This window comes from Fusarium flagelliforme (genome assembly GCF_020744385.1).
Source record: "Fusarium flagelliforme strain FIESC 12 MPI-CAGE-AA-0113 chromosome Unknown B0J16scaffold_5, whole genome shotgun sequence".
Taxonomy (NCBI): domain Eukaryota; kingdom Fungi; phylum Ascomycota; class Sordariomycetes; order Hypocreales; family Nectriaceae; genus Fusarium; species Fusarium flagelliforme.
Genome location: NW_025763507.1, coordinates 598,907 through 617,460, shown reverse-complemented (window position 1 = coordinate 617,460; position 18,554 = coordinate 598,907). Strand labels below are relative to the sequence as shown.

General features: G+C 49.9%; 6 protein-coding genes across 6 annotated transcripts; 1 reads left to right on the top strand and 5 right to left on the bottom strand.

The window, feature by feature from the left end:
• Positions 1–1,141: 1,141 nt before the first annotated feature.
• B0J16DRAFT_321259 (HD domain-containing protein) lies at positions 1,142–1,998 on the top strand (the record flags this gene model as incomplete). The annotated part of the gene is made up of 2 exons (XM_046125631.1): positions 1,142–1,371; positions 1,422–1,998. 2 exons carry the CDS (start codon positions 1,142–1,144, stop codon positions 1,996–1,998), a joined length of 807 nt encoding a protein of 268 aa, XP_045980912.1.
• Positions 1,999–2,148: 150 nt separating this feature from the next.
• Positions 2,149–3,711, bottom strand: B0J16DRAFT_343773 (chaperonin 10-like protein). Its single transcript, XM_046128099.1, has 2 exons — positions 3,423–3,711; positions 2,149–3,360 (listed from the first exon to the last, which is right to left on the bottom strand). Exons 1-2 carry the CDS (start codon positions 3,429–3,431, stop codon positions 2,308–2,310), a joined length of 1,062 nt encoding a protein of 353 aa, XP_045980911.1. The 5' UTR covers positions 3,432–3,711; the 3' UTR covers positions 2,149–2,307.
• Positions 3,712–4,695: 984 nt separating this feature from the next.
• B0J16DRAFT_148783 (uncharacterized protein) lies at positions 4,696–5,621 on the bottom strand. The gene has a single exon (XM_046122015.1). The coding sequence runs from the start codon at positions 5,365–5,367 to the stop codon at positions 4,726–4,728; it is 642 nt and encodes a 213-aa protein (XP_045980910.1). The 5' UTR covers positions 5,368–5,621; the 3' UTR covers positions 4,696–4,725.
• Positions 5,622–6,109: 488 nt separating this feature from the next.
• Positions 6,110–7,091, bottom strand: B0J16DRAFT_343771 (P-loop containing nucleoside triphosphate hydrolase protein). Its single transcript, XM_046128098.1, has one exon. It carries the CDS (start codon positions 6,944–6,946, stop codon positions 6,143–6,145), a length of 804 nt encoding a protein of 267 aa, XP_045980909.1. The 5' UTR covers positions 6,947–7,091; the 3' UTR covers positions 6,110–6,142.
• Positions 7,092–7,931: 840 nt separating this feature from the next.
• Positions 7,932–11,887, bottom strand: B0J16DRAFT_400685 (uncharacterized protein; the record flags this gene model as incomplete). Its single annotated transcript, XM_046132539.1, has 4 exons — positions 11,292–11,887; positions 10,796–11,061; positions 9,055–10,738; positions 7,932–9,002 (listed from the first exon to the last, which is right to left on the bottom strand). Exons 1-4 carry the CDS (start codon positions 11,547–11,549, stop codon positions 7,932–7,934), a joined length of 3,279 nt encoding a protein of 1,092 aa, XP_045980908.1. The 5' UTR covers positions 11,550–11,887.
• A 5,218-nt stretch (positions 11,888–17,105) lies between these two features.
• On the bottom strand, positions 17,106–18,273 carry B0J16DRAFT_148723 (uncharacterized protein). The gene has a single exon (XM_046122014.1). The coding sequence runs from the start codon at positions 17,848–17,850 to the stop codon at positions 17,437–17,439; it is 414 nt and encodes a 137-aa protein (XP_045980907.1). The 5' UTR covers positions 17,851–18,273; the 3' UTR covers positions 17,106–17,436.
• Between the last annotated feature and the right edge of the window lie 281 nt (positions 18,274–18,554).

Sequence of the window (18,554 nt, the reverse complement as noted above, 5' to 3'; positions counted from 1 at the left end):
TATTTATTGTTAGAGCTGCTACCCGTGGTGGTTGATACTCATTGCGGACTACCTGGCTGGCTGTGAACTGGAAAGCTCCCATATATCTCTAGCTTGTCTTCAACAGGCATTGCGATGTTTCATCCTCCAGGGTAAACCCACCGTGATACTGTTTAGACTTCAAAGCAACCCTCTGCCTAAGACCACCTTTTGCTGTGGCTCAGCATCTGCCTTGACGATGGATATCTCAACCTGAGGCTTCACCACCATTTATACTTTCCTCAAGACAGCCAACGCAAGGTTATATACCTGGTTAACACTATACCCAGTGTCCAACAGAGGACAACGGCCACAACAACTTGTAAAGCGGTTCGACATACCAATATCCAAACCTTAACCAAGAACTACCACGTTCGAAATTACAAAATTACAAAAAGTGAACATAACACTTACATAATCACGGCTTTTGTCTCCGTGACGGCCGAAAAGATTAAACACTGGATAACCTGTAAACTATTGGATATCAGCTTCTGTCTCCATGACGGCTGAAAAGATTAAATCCTAGGAAATAACAGCTTCCGTCCCCGTGATGGCCGATAAGGTACCCCGTAGACAACTGGATAACCAGTAAACCTTTATCAGCTTCTGTCCCTGTGACGGTTGAAAAGATAAACTGTAAAATAATCACGGCTTCTGTCCTCGAGACGGCCGAAATGAAAAACCACATTGAACCTTAACAACCAAAACCCGCCCTCCTTGTCCTCCTGAAATTGCTAACCTTCTGTCATTAATTCGTTAAAATGACAAACCTTCTTAGGGCATTCTTTTTGTCTGATGTTGCAAATCTATGTATACCCTGAAGATGATCCCCCCTGTCTAATGACGCACTAACGATGGGGCTTGCATCAGAACCACAAACTGGAGTGAATCGCTCCTACCCGCTTTAATTGACAAACAATCTTTGGTTATTCTAGTCTGTTCTTTCCTTTACCCATTCACCGATTGTGTATTTGTTATGATTGTCTCTGCCAAGCAAACACTTCGTTTCGCTAGTACCATAAACAACACTGCCAACTTGCTGCGACCGTTCTCTACTTCTTCAATTCGCACTCGAACATTTACCCCGCGACAACAGATACAGCATCGCTTTTATTCTACAAAGATGGGCTCGCAACCAGAAAAGAATGGACTCACCTCAGAGGAAATAGTCGCGGATCTTGGATTTACACCTATGATCAAGGTCGATGATCCATGGACTGTTGACAAAGTCGTCAAGGAGATTCCTGGCGGTGCGCCTAAGGAGGAGTCTTCGTCACCGCTTCCTTTTTTCCACATGCTTGAGCGACTCAAGACGACCAAGCGCGAAGGATGGAGAAGATTCGGCATTGACAGGTAAGAACAATAACTCAATTTACTGGTGAAGGGATATTGACATATTGCAGGGGAGAGTCTATCTCCGACCACATGTATCGCATGTCTCTAATCTCCATGTTCGCACCACCCACCCTCGCTCCCAAACTCGACCTGGCAAAATGCATGAAGATGTGTCTCATCCACGACATGGCCGAACTCCTAGTCGGCGACATCACCCCCGTCGACGGCGTTCCCAAGCCCGAAAAGAGCCGTCGCGAGTCCGAAACCATGGATTTCCTCACCAAGAACCTCCTCCGCAACGTCGCAGGCGGCACAACAGGCGAAGACATCCGCGCTATCTGGCAAGAGTACGAGGACTCTGAGACATTGGACAGTCACTTTGTGCACGACGTGGATAAGATGGAGCTTCTCCTGCAGATGGTTGAGTATGAGAAGCGTGGGGAGGGAAGGGTTGATTTGGGAGAGTTTGCTTATGTGGCTACGAGGATGCATTTGGACGAGATGAAGGCTTGGGGACAGGATGTTTTGAAGGAGCGGGAGGCTTTTTGGGGGAGCAAGAAGCATGTTCATGGTGAACAGGGAGAGACTGGAGGTGTTACTTCTGAGCGAAAGGGTCAGCAGGATGATTATTACAACAAGGCTTAAGGTTGTTTCATGAAAGGAAGAGCGGGATGAATGATACCAATGATGGCGTATGAGATAGAGGGATGCATGGGGGTTTAGATGATGGGCTACATAGACTTGTTAGAGGGATGACCAATGATTAACGACATGCAAGCATACACAGAATTATCCCAAGACTTTCTTGTATTCTTTTATTGAAGCAACCGTGAATCTCCAGCACGACATTAGAGTAAATAAACAACCCGCCCGCCATTATCGCTCCATACATCCCCAGACACCATAACTTTTATTCTTTTTTTTATTCATCATTCATCGCTCATCAGCTTGCATTTACTGCTCGTTAGGTCCCTTGATAAGAACCTTGATCGCCTCACCCTCCTTGACCTTCTTAAACGCCTCCTCAGCCTGCTTAAAGTCCACAATGCCAGTAATCAGCTTCTTAACATCAACCTTGCCAGTAGCGACAAGCTCAACGGCAAGAGGATAATCACCAGCGCCGTAGCGGAATGATCCGCTTGCTGTGGCCTCCTTGATGCAGAACGCCATGATGGGGAAAGTAATATCCGCTTTGCCCATACCGCCCTGGACGTAAGAACCGCCGTTCTTGAGGACGTGGATAGAGGCTTGGATAGAAGGCTCAGCACCGGAAGCGTCGATGACAACGTCCGCACCGTCAGGCAGACCGGCCAATTCGCAGATGTTCTTGGCGTTTTCCTCGGGCGCAATGCGCTGAGAAGCGTAGGTGTGTGTAGAGGCAAAGTCCTTTGCAAAGTCAAGCTTGCTCTGGACGATATCCACGCTGACGATCTTGGATGCACCGTAGGCCTTTGCGACGGCCGCGCAGAGAAGACCAACAGGTCCAGCGCCCATGACAACGACGGAATCACCGGGCTTGACGCGCGCCTGCTTAACGATATGCACAGCGACAGCGAGCGGCTCAATCAGGGCACCCTCCTGCAGGCTAACATTCTCAGGCAACTTGAAGCAAAAGTCCGCAGGCGCAGACCAGAAGCCGGTAAGGGTACCATGGTAAGGCGGCGTAGCAGCAAAGACCATATCAGGGCAAAGATTGTACTTGCCAGCAAGGCAGTTACCGCATCGTCTGCAGGGATAACCAGGCTCAAGAGCGACACGGTCTCCGACCTTGAGGTTCTTTACTTTGGAGCCAACCTCAACGATTGTGCCGGCGGATTCGTGGCCGAGAACCATGGGGTCTTCGACGACGAATTTGCCGATTGAGCCGTGGACCCAGTAGTGGACGTCTGAGCCGCAGATGCCTGTGTAGTTTACGGCGACGAGGACATCGTGGGGGGATTCGAGGGAGGGCTTGGGACGTTCCTCGAAGGAGACGTCGCCTGGCTTGTTGAGGATGAAGGAGAGGTTCTGGGGGTGGTTAGTTATGCGACGTCATGAGGGGCCATGATGGCGGGGTAACAATAACATACGCTGGACATGTTGACTGTGGTTGTTGTGATTGTTTGTAGGAAGAAGAGAAGAATGAAGTAGGAGAAGAGAGGAGGAGATGATTAAGTAGGTAGTCGTCACTGGTAGCTCAATGTGGGATGTCCCTCTCTCTTATATGGATCTGATCTGATCACCCCAGTAGTGTCAGTGTCGCAATGTGGAGTTTATGATAACAATTGTTCGCCGCAGGACTTCAATCGCAACAAAAATAATCCTCTTGATCAAAATAGCCTGAAGTTATCGCAAGTTATTTCTATCTCAAGATCTGGATAATAGAATCTGCTGATAAAGGGAGAAGATGTGTACTTGATATACCCACGGATGAACTGACGAGCATCACATGGCCATTCTCAATTTTTCTCCTCATGTCCAATGGCTGCGAATGCCCGTCTGCCATCATGGCATTGTAGCTCTAGCTACACCCCCACGTTAGAACGCCAGCCTCAGCTTTCGTGTCTCTCTTTTACCCTCACCAATCATGAAGCCATGATATTCTAAGCTCATACGCTAGAGACCCGTCATGATGGGAGCGCTTTTGTTCACTTTAGCCGGACGTATTTAACCGCCCCAACCAGATTGACAGTCCTTGTGGAGTCGTATCCGTCGGTCAAGATTGGACCGGGAAAACTTATGAAGAGGTGATGATAGGTTGGCTGTTTTACGTATTGTCTTCATGATGATAATTGTTGGATAGCAATGCAATTGAAGCTTGGTACTGCGGATGATATGAGGGGATTGGGGGATCAACACTCAGATCATTAACCATACGGCACGACCCAAGATACAGTACATACATAATTTACAAGGTCTTATCCCGCGCCGGCAACCGGTTGACATCCGGTGGTCACTTGACCATCCCATCTGACATGCAGTCTCGGGGAGAATACAACCTGAACGGGGTATCCAAAGTGCGATCTAGACTTTTCCCTGCCGGCACAGCTTTTGTGTTTCTGTTCCTGCAGCGGGTATTGCTAGCGTTGGACGGGGCGGAGATGCGGCTTTGGGAATAGCGTCCGGTGATGGGGCCGGGGCGGAGCGGGGGCCGGAGAGTGATGATCCCCGGATGGCAATGCTTGATCGGGCGGGACTCTTGCGCTCCCGGAACTGTCCAAGAGGTACTGTACATTCAATGTGTGGATAGGCCATAAGCTCAAGCATCAAAAAGATGAGAACGAGATGAGTACGACACAGTAGTATACATGTCACATAGCTTCACGTCAACATAAATGTATAAAATCCTTGTTCGCTATTCATCTAATCCTTAATTATATATGCCATTATCCTCTAGTTAAGGTTATAGTGTTCCTCCTGGTGACTAACAGAAGAGTGTCTCTTGGTCGAACTCTCCTGAGGATAATCGTGCTCGATGCTAGGCTCGCCAAGGTGCGCCCTCAATGCAGAAGGAGGTGCACGAGCAGCATCGAAGTGATTGTGAGTGCTGTGCATATCGTTTTGGTACGAAGGTGTGTCACTATACAAGGTAGGCTTCGACTGTGAAGCAGAGTTGGAAGTAGATGTAGACGTCTCAGGGACTCCAGGAACGTTCTCAACCAACGACCTAACCCGCTGGCCAGTTCGGACACCCTCGTTTTGTTGTGTCTGGTGGCTGTTTGACTCTTGGCGGTTGGCAGAGCTGAACTCGTTGCTTGACTCCAGACCAGCGTTGCGGTTGAACTCAGACTCAAGACCAGTGTTACGGTTTGCAGAACCGAATTCACGCTGGTTGGAGCTGTTCTCTGTTACATCGTTGTAAGAGTTTGAGTTGAGGGAAGAGCCAGGGTTGAAGGAGGCATTGTTGGTGTTGGAGCCGAAAGAGTTGTTGGTGTTGGAGTTTGTGTTTGTGTTGGAGTTGTAAGACTGGTCGTTGGTCTCGGTGCTGGAGGGGACGAGAGTCTCCTTAATCTTTCCCAAGAGATCAGAGGCCATTTTGGAGGTATTTGATGTGAATAGAGTGTAGTTGGCGTAAGCAGTGTAGTGTTCTTTGGTGTAAGTGGCAGTATTGGTAAGAGTAGTACTTGTCGGGAAGAATGGAAAGGATGCAATGCCCTCCCTTTTATAACCCGTCAAACCGCCTCCCTAAAACAACTTTCATCATTCTTCACTAATCCTTAACCAAATCTCTCGCCATCAAATTCCCTACGAAACCATCCTATTCGATGCCCGCGTCATGAGAAACGAGCCATGACGTCGAATGATCGGCAGAGCTTGCGATAAGCATAATTTAAACCTAAAATTAGTGTTCCCTGTTCCTGGAATGATCTAATAATTCCGACTGCTTCACACTGGTTCTGGCCAAGATTTGCCTGTCTACTCTGGGTCTAGGGGTATTTGGTTGATGATTGCGCGATTAAGAGTAACCTGGTTGAAAGACATCATCGTAGGGACTTATTGATCCGAGGAAGGAAATGCCAAGATTAAGACTCCGAGGAACGTTTTAGTGCAGGTGGATGTGAGGATTACGTAGATCGTTGCGGATGTTTCGGTCAATGTCTTGGTTAGATGATGTTAGATCTTGTACTGCGAATAAGCTTAGATCTGGTACCACGTAAGCGTTGGAGACCCAACGTGATGGTTGCGGCGTGCTTGGAGGTTGTCAAGTCACATGTAATCACGCAACCAGCAGAAAATAGGTAATAAACACTTTTTTAACTACATGCCATAATTTCTACTGCATCTATTTTCTCTATCCTCCAAGCCCCTCTCACTTCATCACCATCCAGAGCCCAACTCCCAAAACACTAACCGCCCCAACCCACGGCAAAACAACCTTCGCAGCCCCAACCGCATTCCTCTGAACCTTGGCCTTAATCATCCTCTTCAGCTCAGCCTGCTCATTAACCCAAGGAAACTCCACCTCGGGCACATCCTTCCCCAGAAACTCACAAATAGGTCCCCAACCCTGTCCCATGCGATACTCCAGCAATTGACCCTCGGGCACCATCTCTCTAATTACACGATGATGTCGCTCCCATGTCTCGCGCCCGTTTGCGCGTGCTTCTTCGACGTTCTTCGCTTGGAAGAGACCGAGCATCTGTTTACGCGCTGAGCGACCTGCTGAGGAGCCGAGGATCGGTTCTAGGAAGTTGATGCTGAAGTTTGCCGTGCGGTTCCAGAGCATTAGCAGGACACCTTGGTCGATGCTTTTGAACCAGGGTTCGTAGTCGCGGATTGCCACGATGACTTTTGCGTCGGGATACACCTCGATAAGTTGCGGTGCAAAGATAGATGCTACATCAGTAGTGCCTTCACAATGACCCCAAAGCTCATCCCACTGCTCGCGCGTAAACGGTTTGCCCGTGTAAGAAGGCAAGTTGGGAAAAGAGGCATCGCATGCGCGTTCGAGAATGTCCCAGTCTTGTGGTCTGTCGATTGCTTGGGAAGCGTGGTAGACGTTCTTGTAGCCTAGAATAGTGAGGGCTTCGCACATGGAGGCAGAGCCTGTGCGGGGGAGGCCTAGTGAGAGGACCTTCATGTCTCTCTTTTCTCTAGATGCTGAGTTTGCCATTTTGATGAATGTTATTAGCGGTGTTTGAGAGATGGTGAGTAGGTGTTTGGTGTTGAGATGCAGGAGACACAGCTGAGCGTAAGCCCTAGATAAGGTCCGGTCAGACTGTCGATCGCACCTGCATCAACTGTGGAACACGAATGCGAGGACGTCAGATTTCACGTTGTGATAGTAAGCACATCAGGGGTTATACAAGTCTACTCGGACAGTGACTTCGGAATATTCCTACATTGCAACAATTGTCGAGTGACTTGAAGGCCAGGTTAGCCCGGCGGTAGTAGTACTGCATTATAAGCCTAGAACGTACAATTTTATAGATTTACTATGCATACGCATGTTTCATGCAGGCCATCTTGTCTTGTCACAACTGCGAACTAGGCTGGTAGAACTATTCTTACATAGCGAATAGCTAACTCCAGCCAGGACAAGACCAGCGACCACAGCTATATGCAGCAACACGAGACTTCCGGCTCTCCCGATATCTTGTTTTACTTCAAAGGTAGACGTCAGTTAATCGATCGGATGTATCCGTACAACATCCCACATGCTGCATACACATTCGATTGGCATCCTCGCCAAATATCCTCGGAACATTTAACACCACCTCCCATATAACGTCACAAAAGTAAGACTCAAGATTGTTCATGTTTATAACATTTAACTTCATTATTAGGAACTACTCCTCTTATGCTAGTAGATAAAATCCCAAGGGAACTGGTATATCCATCCATTCGTTCATAAACCCTTCATCCTCCTCGGCCAACGGTATCTTTGTGGGGTCCTCCATCGGTAGAGAGTTCACGTTCCAGTGAACTCAAGTTCATTTCTCCTTCTCTTCCACCTTGTGGCCCTTCCACTTTTCGTTGGCACATCGCGTTTCAGCGAGGTGCATCTTTCGCGTGGCCGTTGAGCTGCTTTTCGTTCCCCTCCTTTTCATCTACTGGATAGCATCGTAGTATATAAAACTTCTTTTCATTCAAATCATTTACGCCTTCTTCTCGTTGTTGGCGTCAGTGTTGGTGCGCTGGGCGGCGGTGCCAACCTTCTCAGCATCGTGGCGGACGCTGGCCTCGCTGGAGTCAGGAGTCATGTACTCGCCGAAAGTGCGCTGCTCAAGATCCATATCCTTCCAGTCAGTGCCCTGAGACTTGGCAGCCTGGCGACGGAAGTAGACACGCTTAGCGAACTTCCAGGCCTCGATACCACCGAAGAAGAGAGCGGCGGCGATGAATACAATGCCCCACTCCCAGGTAATACCCTTGTGCTTGAAGACGGTGTCGCTAATGACAGGGATGTACTGAATAGGGAAGAGAGTGACGACACCGAGGATGATGGCCCAGAAGAGGAACTGGTTGCGCCAGATGTCGTGCATCCACTGAGTCATGTAAAGCTTGGAGCCGGGCTGCATGCGGAAGAAAGATCGTCGCTTGTCAATCATCTCCCAGGCGAGGAAGAGGGAGAACCAAGTAAGACAAGCAAAGGTGGTGGCACGGGCCTTGAAAACGGTCTCACAGCTGTCACTGTATGTGTCGTTGCAGTCGGTACCGAGGTTACCATCGCCGAAAGCGTACATGCGGAGGACGAAAGAGCTCAGGCAAAGGGCGGCGATCCAGATACCGTAGACGGTTGTGTCGATGAGAAACTCGGCGGAGAAAACACCAGTCTTGAGAGAGACGGGGGGTCGTTCCATAATACCAGCAACGGCGCGCTCGAAACCGAGACCCATGTCGGGGAGACCAGAGGTAGCCATGATGATCCACATAATCTGGACGGGGGCGATGGGGAAGACGGAGAGACCGGAGTCATCCTTGAAGACGAGACCGACAAGCAAGACGATAGCCTGGGCGACGTTGGTAGCGAGCACGTGGAGAATGAACTTCTGGATGTTGTCGAAGATACGGCGACCTTCCTCGATGGCGGCGACGATAGAAGCGAAGTTGTCGTCACTGAGAACAATATCGGAAGCATCCTTGGCGACATCGGAACCGGCTTGACCCATGGCAATACCAACATCAGCACGGCGGAGAGAGGGAGAGTCGTTAACACCATCACCAGTCTGTCACGAGTTAGTTGAATGAATCACAAAAAAGGAAGAGGAAAGAACATACCATAGCAGCGAACTTCTTGCGGCGGTGAAGAGCTTCAATCATGCGGACCTTAGTCTGAGGAGCACATCGGGCGATGACAAGAGGAAGGAAAGGAAGCTGGTCGACTTCGTCGTCGGTAAGACCATCGAAAGTGGTAGCAGTCATAACCATAGTCTGGACAGTGTCCTCGGCAACCATATCCATGCGGCTGGGAAGAATACCGACCTCAATGGCAATAGCCTTGGCAGTCTCGGGGTGGTCACCAGTAAGCATGTGGACGGAGATACCAGCCTGGTGGCAAGCACGGACGGCGGGGGCAGACTCAAGACGGGGAGGATCGTAAAGACCAACAAGACCACGGAAGACGAGATCACACTCAACAGTAGTACGGTCAACCTCGTCACCCTTCTTCATGTCGACAGTGTAGGGCTTGGAAGCAAGAGCAAGGACACGAAGACCCATACCAGCGAAAGACTCCATGTTGCGGAGGATCTCCTCCTTGAACTCCTCAGTGATGGGGACCTGCTCCTCGTTGTCCTCGGGGCAGTAAGTAGTACAAGCACCAATGACACGCTCGACAGCACCCTTGGTAAAGGCAAAGAGTTCGTTGGATCGGTTATCCTTCATAATGACAGACATGCGCTTGACATCAGAGTCGAAAGGAAGCTCGGCGATCTCACTGTACTGGTTGGCGCCATCGTGGCTGGTGAGCTTGAGACGGTTCCAGTCGAAGCGAGAGGCAAGGACCTGGATAGCAATTTCGGTAGGGTCACCACGGGCGTGCCACTCGCCGTTCTTCTCGTTGACGGTGGCAAGGTTGGCAAGAGAAGCAACTTCGAGGAACTTGGTAAGACCAGACTTGCTCTGAGAGAGGAGATCGTTGATGGGAGAGACGACACCGCACTCCTCGCCGCCGGTCTTGAGGGGAAGCTCATGAGGCTGCTTGCGGGACCAGCGAAGCTCACCAATGGTGGGGTTGTTGGCCTCGGTAGCGTTCTCGATAAGGTAGGTTCCCATTCCAGGAGTCCAGGCACCACGAGCAACCATCTTACCTTGGGTAAGAGTACCAGTCTTGTCGGAGCAAATATCGGTAACAGCACCAAGGGCCTCAAGAGCCTTGAGGTTTCGAACGATGACATTACGCTCAACCATACGCTTAGTACCGGCGGCCATGGTAATAGTCAAGACAACGACCAAACTGGCGGGAATCATAGAAAGACCAGTAGCGACGGCGTAGATGATAACCTGTTGGGAGGCATTGAAGTTGTTGGCAGCAAGGACGATGATAGCACAGATAACAGCGGTACCAAAGAGGTAGATTGCCAGTCGGGACAGCTTCTTCTGGAGAGGAGTGCCAACGTTGACACCGAGGAAACGGCCAATAGCGTCGGTAGTGGTGAGAGTATAGGCTTCGAGGTATCGGTGAGGCTTAGCAGAACCATCAGGCTTACGCTTAACAGGGCGGACCTTGCTGTCCTTCTTTCGGAGGGCGGCAGCGATAGCACCAATCTCAGTGGAAGTAGCAGTAGCAAAGACAATACCCTTGGCGCGACCCTTGGTAACAGTGGAGGAGCTGTAGGCAACGTTGATACGGTCACCAGGTCCGCAGTTGTCCTCGAAAACCTCATCCTCGTTCTTTCGAACGGGAAGAGACTCACCAGTCAACATAGCCTCATCAGTCTCGAAGTTAACAGCCTCAATCAGTCTAGCGCGAATTAGTAAAAGCGACCCCAGTAATAAACAAGCATAAGTTTAAACTCACCGGACATCAGCAGGGATAGTGTCTCCGGTCTTGATTTCCACAAGATCACCGGGGACGACCTCGACGGAAGGAATAACCTTGGCGTCTCCATCACGGACAACACTAGCAGTGGGAGAAGACATGTTTCGGAGCGAATCCATAGTCTTCTCGGCAGAGTATTCCTGGAAGAAACCGACGGTGACGTTGAGACCAATGATGAAGGCGACGACACCACCTTCAATCCAAGACTTGATACCGAAAGAAACGGCCATGGCAAGAATAAGCACCTTGGCAGACGTCAGTACGTGACCACATATTGAGATAGTGCAAGGGTGATGATTAGAGTAATCATGGGAACGACGGGATGCCCAATCGGGTGATATGCATATGTGGGATGGTGAAGACGGGAGAGGTAAATAGCCCAGCCATTGAAAATATGCTTAACCATGACGATGAAAGCGTGTGTGTGGGGGCGCCCAATGGCTTAGGGGGGGAAAGATGTTCGTTAAAAACTTACCAATGTCATGGCGTTGGCGACCTGGGCAATGATGATCTTGAGGGGCTGAACACCATCGGCGTCACCAAGATCGTTGTTGCCGAACTTTTCGTGTCGAGCTTTGGCTTCAGCAGATGTGAGACCGTGCATGGTATCAGTCTGAAGCTCCTGGACGACCTGATCAAAAGTCAAGGCGTGAGCTGGGCGGCTCATGGGCTCGTTGCTCTGACCCGAGACATGGTTGTCAACGGCGGCATCCTGCGCTTTGCTGTTACCCATGATTAAGAGTCGAAGCCAGCGGGCGCCAGCTTTAGGAGTGTTGTTTCGGTGGTGATTGGGGGGGAGGATCGACTCGGAGTGGTGAATTAGATTGTTTGTTCCATGCGCCTATGTCTGGGGATGTTCCTGTAAGGATGTATTTGCAGGAATGCCTTTCGTCTGGCGTAGGATATTTGGAAGATCAGAAGAGAGATCTTTGGGGAGACAGGTTTCCAAAGTCATGCGGGGAATGGGGAAGTCTTATAGACGTCTCATCTCGTTCTCGAGGACCGAGTGCAATGCTTATCTCGTGTTCTCAAAGTCTTGGCTCAAGTCACCATCGGGGTTGTAGGAGTGTTAGTTCCATAACCTATTCTCCAGTAAACCCCACAATGCCAAGAGGGTTTCCATTTTTTCCTTCTCTACATACATGGTTTCTGTTTCCAAAGGCGGGGGGTCTGGATTGGGAGCGAGGGTCTTGGCTGTAAGACGCAACCTTGGTTGTTGTTGAGGGAGTGAGGTGAGTTGAGTTGAGTTCCTGCTTAACTAACAACCACCGGTCTTGGCCGAGGGACCCCAGTAGAGACGGTCCACAAATCTCTAGGGGATAGAGTGAGACCTGATTGGTTTTCAGTCAACCGTACAGAACGGTGCTTCACTGCTGGACAGCGCTGTAGTCTTCGCACGTCATATGGGGGACTGGGCAGCAAGTGTGACGCGGCGTGGCGGGTTCGGTTCTCAATTGGCCTCTCTTAGTGGACAGCGGAGGGCTTGGCGAGGCTTGGTATTCTTGGGAGACCGGGATGAAGGTGCTTCACCAGAGTCATTGCTTGCACTTGCACCCAGGGGACCACATTCAACCCGAACTCGAGCCTTGGAAGAGGAGACCCCAAGGATCAAAACAGCGGTCATGAGAGGTTATCGTCAGTGCTTTCTTGCTGGTCTGGGGTTTGGGGTTAGATTTGGGGTGAACGGGTCGGGTCACCAGGTTCAAAGCCTTGTTTGGAAGCCTTGCCTTGCCTGCAGCTTTCTCGCCTGCCTGCCTGGTGAGGCTCTCACGGAGGAGGCTCAAGGCTGTCCTTGTGTTATCCCATGTGGGGGAATTATTTCTGCAACCGAGCTCAGTCAGCGCACTGGCCCCCATAAAATGAACCGACGTTAGACGGGCAAAGAGACACAGAGAAGAGAGGAAGAGAGGGAGAGAGGGACACCCCCTCCCCATGACACACACCACCATCAATTGCGCCTACCTACCTTTTCGGTATTAATTTCTTGTTGGCGAGGAAGATATGTCTGGGCATACATAATTTCTAGTGAATAGGTCGTCACGTCATTGGGTCTGTATCGTCTGAGTCGCTAGTTTCATTTTTTATTGTTACCATGCTTGCTTGCTGTGCCCAAGCCATGCGATGCCATGCCATGGCAAGAGGCTTGTTTTTTTCTTTCTTCCTGCACGTTGAAAATAATGTCGTAGTGAGTAATCTAATGCAGGCATCAATGAAACGATTTCTGAGGCAAACTTTACCAACCCAACCGCACCAAAGGAATAATAGGGCCGTACAAGAAAGCACCCCCTGCTGTTTCTTTTCAGCTGCTTCTGCTCTGCCGGTGATTGTATCAAGAATCGGACCACGGAGATCCGTCGCCGACGCCGACACCGACAGGTGATATTCACGGCACGGACGAGTTTATCCACATTCTCTTTCATTACTGGCCTCTCCCATTCCTCCGTGGACCGGGGAGATCTTGGGGTTGCGATCAGATCTCGAGATATGTTTGGTCGAGCATTTGACGCGTTACGCAACGTCCTGGTCGAATCTTCTTGCTGAACAATTGCCAAGCATGAGGTGCAGGCACTGCCACCCTTGGCAAGACTTGATGCTGTTAGTCACGGTCTCTTATCTTTGCCCAGACTTTGGAGCATGCCTTAGCTAGGACAAGTACCCCAGCGTTAGCGCCTTGGACTTCTTGGGTCTCCATAGAGAGTCCGAGAAAGTGATGAGCTAGCGCACTAACGGCAGATATCAGATCTTGGTGGCGAATACCACCAATCTCACTCTGGACATGTCAGCAGCGTATCAATCACGTGATAAGCTTCCACTGCTTCTAGAAGTCCTCCAAGCATGCGAGGTACATGGTACGTAATCTGTCCTCCACTAGATCAACCCAGGATCTCCTTGAAGGCGACAATAAGCTTAAATCGTCGGCTTTTTTTCTCTCATGACGGCCCACATTATTGATAATTCTTTTTCGAATTCTCTGCACTACCCCCTTTAGCCGCATCAGCTGTTCGTGAACCGACGAATCAGCCAACATGAAGCATCCGCCGTCGCATCAACTCTGAAGTCCTCTTCCGTACGACTCACGCATATACATACACTAGCCTTGAATGTCTCCGTTCTGTTATTAATACAACCGTTCAATAGACGGTGGAGATACTATGCTTATCTTTTCCTCGTTGAGAACCGCAGATCACTACAGACGCCGGACGCGCAGACGCTGACAGCCTTGACGCCAAACAAGTGTGTCAACTACCAAGGCGAAGAGCAAAAGGAGCGTCGTACGCTGCAGCAAAAACGCAACAAGTAGCCCCACTCCACACGGCACTTTGTCCTCACAGAAACGGGGCGCTTACAGCTAGCACCAGGATACCCTTCTCTTACAGGCTACTGGCTGGGCTGTTGCAAGCGCATCTAAGGCTCTCACGGGGTCAGCCACCTCCTGATTGGATCCGTTCTCCGGATGCTGTCTCGGGGCGGACACGGCGGGGACTGGCCTCCCCACGGAGGTGCCCCGGTCTCCAGAAGGAGGCTCCAATGCGAGCCTTTCAGCGGCGGAGATATCATCTCTCTTGATGGGGATAAACCCGGATCTGTCGGCGTTGCTACCGCAATCAACTGCACATTTCGCTACGAACGTGAGACAACGCGTGGGGGCTTTGCTTTTGTAAGAAAACGCAGCACCATTATGGAGAAGGCCGTCCCGCATCTGCCTGCCTATCTTTGTACGGGGAGAAGAAAAAAAGAAATTTCGACATGCATGTTCCAAAACTGTGCCGTGTTCCAACATATCTCACGATCCTAACCCAATGGTGTTGAATGATACCACCGTTATTGCTGTGCAAAAAGAGTCGACTGCAGTTGCGATATTGCACCGGGTTATTGATGTGATCCCTCAGACTACCCTGTGACGACTCACGGTACCAAGATTATGATGTTCGGTCTCCCTGCACCGGGAACGGCGGTCAAAGTCAGCAAATAATGAGGCCCGGGACCGGAGTTGTATCGGCAGGTCTTTGACAAGTCACCAGGGTCTTGCACGGACCGGAATGTCGACCGGGGAGTTTTTCAACACCAACGGGGAGTACCAATGGCACACGGCATATGGGACGCTCGGGCTTCGGTGATCATCATTGTCACTCTCAACACTTGTCGGAACACCATACTGACATCCCGGATGTTAATTTTCAGAAGCAGTAAGCCGAGCCTGCGGACCATTCACAGCTGTCTGCGACATTCACTGTTATCAGCCGCAGGGGGTGGTACCTGAAGGCACGAAATCTGTTGCATCTACCGACTTTGTCTACCTTGAACCCCAAGAACTTGGCGATATGGAACTTGGCCGAAAAGCTCGCAAATGGCGAGGTTGAAATCTGGACGCATCGTACCATAATTTCGAGGATATGTCTTGGCTTTCCAGAGCCCTGGCATAAGCGCCAGATTTCCCCAGGCTTCGACGCCGGTTGCATTCAACAAAACTCTGGGGTTGAACCAGTACAGCTACAGCTTCAGCCATTTGACGCAGCCAAGCCTCCTTGCTATTGCAGTACGTACGGTCTAGGCTTCGATAATCTCAAGGCCTCAAGCTGTGCGGCGCTCTTAAGCCTTTTTTCCAAGGACGATCCCTGTGGGGTTGCTCAGTTCTTATTACATACATAGTTGTTGTTGGATGTATCACGAAAACTATGCGGGTACTAGTTCGAGTGTAGTTCGGGCCTTCTCGGTTGTTATCTAACAAGAGCTGCAGGTTAGGATCCTTAGATCTATCTGCAACTATACACGGCAGGCAGATCTATATTCCGTGCGCGTAGCTCTTTGGTCGTTGGCTTTATCTTTGCGCGAGTCCTGTTTTGGAGAGTAAAGAGATACAGGGTGGACAGTTTGATTCGAAGGGTCCATCCAAGATTCTGCCTACCATAGTCTTGGCTCAAAGCCAAGACTTCCAGGGTATCAATAAATTACATAATAACAGTTTCCAGCCCGTCTCGTAATAACAACAGCGACCACGGTTACAGCCATCCATAGTTTATCTGTGACAATATTGCTGCAAGAAAACGAGGCGTCTGCATCCTATCTGCAGGTCGGTTAGAAACAGAAGCAGCAAGAACAAAACGGCAGCGGAAACGGAAACGGCTCAATATTGGACCTTTGAGCGGAACGGTGGGCGGCCCCACAAGCGTTCCATTGCCAAGGACAGCGGGTGTCTTAGGCTTTACGAGGATGCTGCAGTAGACCCAGCAGCGGAGTGGGCGCGGCGGAGCCACTCGCAGCAGAAGGAGAGAACGAGGAGGACACGTGCCCTCCGCTGAAGTGCCCCGGAGCCTCGAGCGGACATGTTTGCCTGAGGATTTGGACAGAAGAGGTTGGTGGTACAACTGACCAGGCGACCGGCCCAGCACAGACATGTCACTGAGCGCATATCCTCTTCTCGCCAAGTCGTCGTGAGTTGAAGAAGCATTTGACAAGTCCTTGGCCTGAGACATTAACATGACAGTCATCGACAGACCAAGCGATCGGTTGTTTAAGCCGGGTATCCGGTTGACTTGGCCAAACGGATAGTAGGAACATCGCAATCATTGACACGCATGCGTTATCATGAGGCGAGATTATTTCTGGAGTTTTCTGGTCACAAGCATATCGACTATCAAGATGAATTGAGAAACGACGTCACCTCTCAGACTGCCCTGCCTGTAAGAATATGACCGAAAAGAAGACAGTTGATGCTCAAAGTCCTACATGGCTAAGCGATCCATGATGACCTCGGGACTCAGATGCATCGACCGGATAGAAGGGAGTTGGCCGGTAAGTCTGGCACGACACCAACAGACGCTCATTATGACAATCAAAAGAGCCAAGAAAAAGAAGACAGTTTTTTTTCTTCGAGGCACACCCAGGCTTTCCCGATGCTCGATGAGAGGCGAAAACGCCCAGGCTCGCCAAGAGAAAAACAAGAGCAACCTAAACTAAACCGTCCCAAATGAGAGACCGAAAGACTGTGCTTTCAATCCTTGCTCAACGTGCAGAAATAATGCCTATCGCTGAATGGTGCAATTCAACAGCCGTTTTCTTTGATCGGCAGCAAAACGTCAACCACCAGAACAGCCACCTACCTATGCGTGAGGGATGGACACAGACAACCAACAAAAAACGCACGCGACCATATTCAGAAAACAGATACTGCACGAAATAAAGGGCCCCTCCCCCTCGTTTTAGAGCCTGTGGGAACTCCTCATTTTGAAAGCTTGGCGAGAAACTCTGTCTCCAAACCCATAACGCTACGGCTGCATCTGGGAGGCGTTCCCGCGGGTAATTACCTACTATCGTTGCATTATCTAGGGGTTATTCTCTTTTACGCAAAGGAAGTTGAGCAAATATTGACAATTAGAAACTCGGGCTATTACTTTATCGTGGAGAAGGTGAAGTTGCTTGGCAATGCTACTAGTACGGGCTCGCTTCGGAGGGCCGATGGTTGGGAAAAAGAATAATGCAGGTTTGTTATAATACGTTAACGTCGTTTAATTAACATGACAGGCTAGATGAAACATCGTCCAGCAGAGCAGAGCAAAAAAGTCCAATATTCGCCGATATCCCCCAACACCCAAAGCACCTTCGTTATCCATCATCATGTCTTATATCTTGGCCATGTGGTGAAGACAGCACTTCCAATCTCCTCCAGGACCCTGTCGAAAGACACTGTGGCACCAAGCATCAGTCGCCAGCATCTCTCCATTGACCAGCTTCCAGCAGGTGACGCGGTAGTTGAGGGCGGAAGCCATGAGATCAATCTCGACGAACTCGGGCTCGTCGTGGATCTTGTATGCGGTCCAGGGCTCGTACTGCTCCTCGAGATATTCTTCGAGGGCGGGCTCGGTTCGTGGTGAGTAGACGTTTTGGTCGGGTTCGCAGAGGACGGCGTCTTTGGTGATGTACTTCCACATAACCTCTGGTTTCTCGGAGGTGAGGGCGCGCCAGAGGAGGGCTGATGCGTCGAGGGTGCCCTCCTTGTTGCGGTGCTTGATAGTTCCTTTCTTGATTTCGCCCATTGTGATGATTGTATAGTATTAGATTGTAGTGTATTGGTTGGTGTTGATGAAGATAACGGATGAAAGAGAGAAATTGCAAGATAAACTCGTTCTCATTCAATACCTGACGTAGACACTGGGAATTTCTGCTTCATTTCTTGCATTTGCATCTCTCAAAACCTGGCATCCATCATGTTTAGAATCCCTGCCCATCCTGACGTCAGAGCTGCGCAACCTTTTCAAAAGCAGGATATCAATTCTACCAATTGCAAGAAATACAATCTTTTGAAACAACAGGTTATTATCACTGTTATTCTATTACTGTGTCTATTCATTCTCGTGATAATGCAAGACTTGTTTTTGCTGCATTATCTCAATCATACGAACGCCAAGACATGGTCCGTGATGACGGTAGCTTCGGTGGTAGAATAGTCGTTTTTTTCGCACACCACCACGTTTCTTCTTAATTCGCTATCGTCTCTGGTACTATTCTCGGACCGGAAGGTGTTTAGGTCAACTTAATTTTGTTTAGTCTCACGATAGGTTGAATGCCAAGAGTAACCTCCGGTTGAGGTGGAGAGTGAGGTTTGGCAGTGGTGGATGTGACGTCAAATCAGGGTCCAAGAAGCAAAATGTTGAGGAATAGGTATGGCATTGTGAAGGCAAGGTACTGTAGTTTGTATTCATCATCGTGGACTCGTTATATTCTTTCATAAAAACTAAAT